At 38.1% G+C, this 6,869-nt stretch overlaps 1 protein-coding gene across 1 annotated transcript; it reads left to right on the top strand.

Moving 5' to 3' along the window:
- The first annotated feature begins 203 nt into the window (after positions 1–203).
- On the top strand, positions 204–6,593 carry mtfp1 (mitochondrial fission process 1). Its single transcript, XM_026296695.1, has 4 exons — positions 204–316; positions 3,331–3,458; positions 3,977–4,209; positions 4,410–6,593. The coding sequence occupies exons 1-4, from the start codon at positions 247–249 to the stop codon at positions 4,474–4,476; spliced, it is 498 nt and encodes a 165-aa protein (XP_026152480.1). The 5' UTR covers positions 204–246; the 3' UTR covers positions 4,477–6,593.
- The last annotated feature ends 276 nt before the right edge of the window (positions 6,594–6,869 follow it).

Raw genomic sequence — 6,869 nt, 5'->3', positions numbered from 1 at the left:
GAGTGAGTGAGTGGTGTGTGTGTGTGTGTGTGTGTGTGTGTGTGTGTGTGTGTTATCGCAGAAATGTAAAAGAAATCCACCACATCAAGCATGGACCACACTAAAGTGGTAGTTTTTGCTGCCGCCTTGTGTCGAGTTGCATGCCGGGACGTGGCCGCAGCCAGTGTGACGTCGTGTTCGAGGCCACGCCCATTGTGCTCGTGTAGCAGCGTTAGAGCAGCATCTTGGGATGGGGAGAAGGAAGTAATGGATCCCGCTGGAGAAAAAACGAGCAAAACAGTGGACATTTACCGCGACACATGGGTCCGCTTCTTAGGTATGTGTTGTTAAATTGTCCGTGTGTGGGGGCTGAGTGTCGTGCGTTACTCCAACATGTTGTAACAGACACAGAAGAGACATGACCCTGGAGCTAGCTAACTTTAAATTAGCATAGCTAGCGAAGCACTCCTGTGAAAAGCTATTTATAGCAAACCTGACTGTTGAAGGACATAATGGACTAGCGTTATATCACTGTTTGTCCCTGGTATTCACTGTGTAACTAATACACTGGAGATGCCGTAGTTAAAACACTAGTTCAGCAAGTTGAGGAAGTGATTCAAATCCATCAGGAAACTGTCAGGATTATATGTTTGATACAACTTGCTAAGTGTCTGTTTTTGAGTGCTGTCCTTCAGTAATTGAAACATCGTAGTGGTTCATAAAAGGGCAGTGGTTACACTGATTATTACTGATTATTCATACTTCAACTGTTCAGCCTGTTCTCCTGGCGTACGTGTCTTAATCTCCGGTTTTTCCACAGCAATGACCAATTCATGTCATGTGAATTTGTCTCTGTCTGCTGCCATCTGTGATCCTGTCGGTGCAGTTCAATAGCTCTGTCTCCACAGTGAGGAGTGTGTAAGAACTTAACACTTAGCCTACTCTTTTTCTAGTGTCTGTGTGATTTTGGTGTGAATATGAGCCAGGTTTTTAAACGTTTGTCCCACTGTAATATCAGATTGTAGAACACTGTATACTCTTCATTTTTAGAAATTCAGATTCCTAATCATATCAATTATCGTATTGTATGTTTTGCTGAAACAGTTACTTACATGTAATGTACAGATTTTATTAAGAAAGAAGTTCTTGTACTGCATTTCCCAGAATTCTGTAGAAAGTCTTTCTCACATCTGTTTACTACTAGGCTATGTAAAAACCGGAATAGTGGGTATGGAACAAAGACTGAAATTAAACTGGAATGTGGCTTTACCAACAGAGCAGGCTGGAAAATCCAGAAACAATATTTTGTAAAATTTAGTTGTCGCTTTCAGCAGCCTGTCTTCATCCTAGGGAGCAAGTCAGGTATTCACTGACACATGCATTTTAAATATGCTGACCTAATGTCATACTGTGAGGAGGCACACCAGTTTGATGTGTGTAACCCTTTTTAGATCTAAGTGTTTTGGTGGAACAGGATGCTATTTGTAGCTGGGTCATATTATAGCAGAGACTGGATTCCCCAATGTCATTGTAGATGACTTTCTTTCAAGGTGATACACTTTTCAAGGTTAGTTTTAAGATCTGCTCTTGATAAAACAATGCAACAGACTTGACAAATTGTAACTTAGAAACTGCATATGGTTATTATGCAGACAGTTATCCCTGTGGTACTTCTTTGACTGTCACTCTTGTTCCTGAAACGCTGTCTCTCATCAGCTAAACCAGGGATGGGCTGGGCAAGGGCATAGTTCCGCTTGTTTTCCAACTATCTGCCCTGCCCACTGCTGACTACCTGAATTAGGTGTGTTTAGTCAGTCAGAAGCAGGAAGATACTATCTCAGATAAAGTTGGAGTGAGGGAAGAGAGAGTGAACTGATATCTTCCAGTTTCTGTTTGAATGAAAACACCTGATCAGCAGTGGGTAGGGCAGAGATAGGACAGTGGCCCTCGAGGAGCAGGGTGGCCCACCCCTGTTCTGTTTTTTATTCCTTATCACTACTGCTTCTCTTCCCTTCTGTGTCATGAGAAAACACTCTTAATAACACACCTTCATGCATTGCTGGGCACATATTTCATTATTAACAAAATGCCCTGAAGGAAGATAATCTAATCTGAACTCCCCTTGTTGTCATACTTGATTTTAAGAGTAGAGCTCTTATCATCTTGTGCTCCCAACTGCTCCAGCTCCAGTAGTTAACTTTACTTTTTATCATTGTTATGTTATTAAACCTTTTGCCAGCTTTTCTGTAAATATCAGTAATAATTTATGATCAACAATGACTTCTAGAATCATCTGTAACTCGCGTGTTATATTTTCTTTTTTTGTTATTTGAAGAGTATTGAAACAAAACATGTTACTTATGGTACCTAAACTCTTTTTCTTCACTGGGATGTTCAGTTTAATGCAAACAGAAAACAAAACGTTACACAAATTGAGATTTGAAATTCTGAGCACTTACTGCAACTGTGATTTTTTTTTTTTTTTTTTTTGTTCAGTTGCACAATTTTCTTCTGTCTTTCCCCTGAAACGTAAGTGACCTGAATGTGATATGTCCCTGTGGTTCCAGTCAGTGATACGTTTGGACTTTATAATTATCACTGGGACATTGCTCAGTGGCTGACAACAAAGAGTTTTGGAGTTTGGTGGGTTTGATATATTATTTTAGCTGCTGCTTTCAGAATTGGAAAAAAAGTCATGTGTTTGCTCTAAGATGCATTCACTGTCACTGCAGAAGTATGAATAAAACAAGAAATTGTTGAGCAATAACTATATATCAAAGTATGTTCATACCTCCATAAATAAATACAGGATTGTATTATTATATATTGTATTCAACATAATAGCACTTCCACTGATTGTTCCTTGTTTATTTAGCCAAAGATCATTACTGGGGAGATAATAAATTGTTACCATGTTGTGTTTCTTTGGCTGTAATATTATTGTTGTAACTGTAGTCTCAGTCTTGCCCGCAGTACCAGTGATAGAGTCAGCAGCAGAGTTTGACTCCATCATGCTCTGATGGTTCTGTTGTCACTGAACCAAAGATAATGCTCCCTGTGTGACAGGACTTAATTTTATCAGTGATTTACATGTACTGTGGCGTATGGCACAAGTGACTTCTTAATAAGTGATCAAGGACATTTAAGTCATTCCACCCTCCTGGAATGGATATTGCATAATTTTCTGAATGCTGCTCTGCATTTTCTCCTGGACGATGTCAGGCTTGAAGTTGAGATTTATTAGACTCTTAGCTCATACTTTTCAGTATCTACATTATTTATTTATTATGTTTTTGGAGGAGACTGAAAAGGATAAAGTCTTAGTCTATGTATATGTTTGTATGCCCGCAGGTTATGCCAATGAGGTTGGTGAGTCTTTTCGTGCTTTGGTGCCAGTGAGTTTAGTATGGGGCAGCTATGCTGTGGCCACTGCGTATGTTACTGCTGATGCTGTGGACAAAGGGAAGAAAGCAGCTGTGGTAAGACATTACCTTTTGTATGTGTTCTTGTCATTGACAATCATATTCGTCACATTTCCAGATAGGAAGAGAAATAAATAGGCCAGGATCATCTTGGATCAGTGGTTTCCAACTTTAGCATCTTAGCTCATAGAGGAACTTATAGCATATATTGGAGGCATCACATGACTATACAAAGATATGCATTGTGATTGAACTAGTTGAAACCAGCAGGTGTACACAGACACTTGCAAGTATTTGATTTGTTTTAAGGGGTCACCAAAAAGGTTGAAATCGCTGTCTTAGAAACTGAAGCTAAAACAAAAAACAAACTCTAAATAATAATGATAATGATAATAATAATAGTAATAATTATTATTATTGTTAGTAATAGTACTGGCATGATAGGTATGTTTTGAATGTCTTGAATTTAATATTTTATTAAACTGGGAATAGCTGGATTATTGTCCTTATTTCAGAGGACCTGATTGAAATTGTTGTTACTACCATAATTTCTGATCCTCCATCCATTCATCAAGGCCCATGGGGACAATCCAGGAAAGACAACACGGATAGCGGTGGCAGTGGTGGACACGTTTGTCTGGCAAGCCCTCGCCTCTGTGATCATCCCAGGCTTCACCATTAACCGTGTGTGTGCTGCTTCGCTCTACCTGCTGGGCAGAACCACCAAGTGGCCCCTGTCTGTCCGCAAGTGGACCACTACAGCTATTGGCCTGTCCACAATCCCCTTTATCATTACTCCTATAGACAGGTGGGCAAATGGTATTTGTGCTTCTCTATGTGTGAATGTGTCCTGTATGTGGATGATTAACTAGCTCATAATGTAAGATTTCATTTAAGGGGCTAGCCACTATTACAGAGTAGTGGAGAGCTGTACACTCAGTAGCCCTCTAAAGCAGAAGTGTTTCTGTCATCATCATCACCACAGTGTTTCCGCTCTGCACCCTTCAGGTCAGTGGATTTCCTGCTGGACTCGAGTCTTCGGAAGGTCTACAGTGAGGAAGAGAAGCATAAATAAGGCCATGCTTGGCAGTCTGCCCAGGATACAGACCAGTCCAGTCTATGTAGACCTGTGCAGATTATTCACCACTGTGAAGCTCGAAAGACATGTGAACAAGGGTTTCATGAAGCAAGATTCCACAGTTATGGTAGTTAAAAATACATAAGACAAAACAGAGTTTATTTCCAAATTGTAAAATATATAAGATTTATATATATATATATATATATAATATATAAGTTAAAAGTGAAATCATGCTTTGTGAAGAATCTCCTTGGGCATCTTTAACTTTAACCTCTCAGGGCAATTTCAGTAGCAGCATCAAAAATGTTTAAATAGGAATGTGATAGTATGAAATATGTATACTGTAAATTTTCCATTTGACATAGTGAAAGCCTGATTCTTGAAGCATTCTTCAGCAGGGATATGTTGTGTTGATATATATTCTTGTGGTCATGTATACACAGAAAGACCTGTGGTTGCCCTCATGAGCTAGAGTTTGGAGTCGTTTTTGGGGCCTCAACTCAGTGACCACTTGTCAAGTGATTACATCCAAATCAGCCATATTTGGTGGTACTGTAAAGATGGGCCAGTTTGCCATGATATCCCTTACTTATATTATTGACCTAAAGCTAGTGTTAGACTGTTTCATGTTTCCTTTCTTAAACAAAGCTGTCTTTGACTTGGAATAGATGTTTCAAGGGTGTCTTCATATGCACTTTTTGTATTCTACCCTGTTGTTGTTGGCCTGGCCATGTTGCACTGGGAGCATTTTTTTCCACTATGGTTACAGTCTGTATGCAGTATTTGGTTCTCGTAAACTAAGAACACTTACAATAACACTGTTGTATAATATAGTGAACCTAAAGTGTATGATTATGCACCAAGACCTTTTCTCTGTATGTCTGTAGTCGGAACAATCCATGTAAAATCTAACAAAAAATTTTAGATTAAAAATGTTCAGACAGTCCAAGATCAGACATAAAGCCACTTTAATTCAACCTAATTGGCTCCAGATTGCTGTGAGACAGTATGGCATCACATTGAGTAATCGGACTTTAAACGGCTGCGAAGTGTGGATGTATAAATTAAACAGGTTTTGAGCCTTCTATCTTGTACAAGTACTTTCAATTTAGAGTTACACTTCTCACATAGTTGAGACGACTGCTGTAGTAGCTATGCAGACAACAGTTTGAGAGATTCACTTTGAAGACACAGATATTGTATGTTCATTGTTGCCAAGGCTTCTCTTTGAAGAGCCAAATAATATACTGTGTTTCATGTTGAACTATGCAAGGGAAACAAGACAATGTGTATATACATGAGCTTTAGAAATTACACATATGATATGTAAGGTTAAATCATTCTTGAAAAACAAGGGAAATATGATATAAAATGTTGCTTCAGCTTGGTGGAACAGTCACTTTTAGGACAAAGAGGTAACATACTAAAGGTACTAGTTACCAGAAATGGTAACTGCAAATTTTTGTGTTGGTATTGAGCAGCAATATATTCTATTTCATGTTTGTCACTTTGCCATGATGGGGAGGGAGATTTCTTTTATCTTTTTATTCTTTTTGTCTTTTTAGATAATCTGTGTATAGATGAAAACCTAAGCACAAGTAGAGACCTAAGCACCAAAGTGTTACTGCACCTATAAATAATGTTACTAATTATACCTTTTGCTTTCATGTCAACATGTCTGCAAATTAGTGTATCGCTTGTGAAAACTGACATATATATATACATATATTACATATATGGATATTCAGTCATTTTAAATTTTAGACACAGCTTCATTGTGTTGTTATTGCTACAAAAAAAAGAAAGTGTTTACTTTTTTTGGAACATCTTCTGATGTATTCTTATGTGGCATTGTGTTCGGATGTGGTTTCTCTGAGTCACATTTTCAGCTTTAACTGAAAAAAAAAAAAATATATTACGAAACCTCAGCCTTTGTTCCGTTTACTGTTGTTCACAAGATGGAGATTAGTGTTTCAAATGTGAAAGTGCAACTGTTGAATGCTGAGTCTCCACATACTACAATGGAAGTAGAAGTTTAAATAGCTCTGCTATTGTAGCTTCTGAAACACTGGAGGAAAACCTGTAGTCAAATAAAATAAATAACAAAAATGTTTTTTGTTTTTGGTATGTTTGGTTAATGCATGGTGACACAATACCATGTTACTTTAAGTCTATTGTACATGTTAAATTTATTTCCTTTATTTTTAATATATCTGCAGTGCAGATCTTTTAAAGGCAGAACCTATTTGTAGCTTTGGGAAATGTTGACAGATCTAGCTCAGGAAAAATATTGATGTTTTACCTAAACACAGTTTCAAGAGACTATAAGAACACCATTCTCCAGTGTGATTTCAAACAGCAGCATAACAACTTGCTCATCGTGCCGG

The sequence above is a fragment of the Mastacembelus armatus genome, chromosome 12 (genome assembly GCF_900324485.2).
Source record: "Mastacembelus armatus chromosome 12, fMasArm1.2, whole genome shotgun sequence".
Lineage (NCBI taxonomy): Eukaryota > Metazoa > Chordata > Actinopteri > Synbranchiformes > Mastacembelidae > Mastacembelus > Mastacembelus armatus.
This window is presented reverse-complemented; position numbering and strand designations above follow the sequence as displayed.

Excerpts from the sequence above, each read along its gene's own strand:
- mtfp1 (XM_026296695.1), top strand. The coding sequence starts at position 247 with ATGGATCCCGCTGGAGAAAAAACGAGCAAAACAGTGGACATTTACCGC. Across the intron at positions 317-3,330 it reads CACATGGGTCCGCTTCTTAG|GTTATGCCAATGAGGTTGGT; the intron begins GTATGTGTTGTT and ends GTATGCCCGCAG. Across the intron at positions 3,459-3,976 it reads AAGGGAAGAAAGCAGCTGTG|GCCCATGGGGACAATCCAGG; the intron begins GTAAGACATTAC and ends CCATTCATCAAG.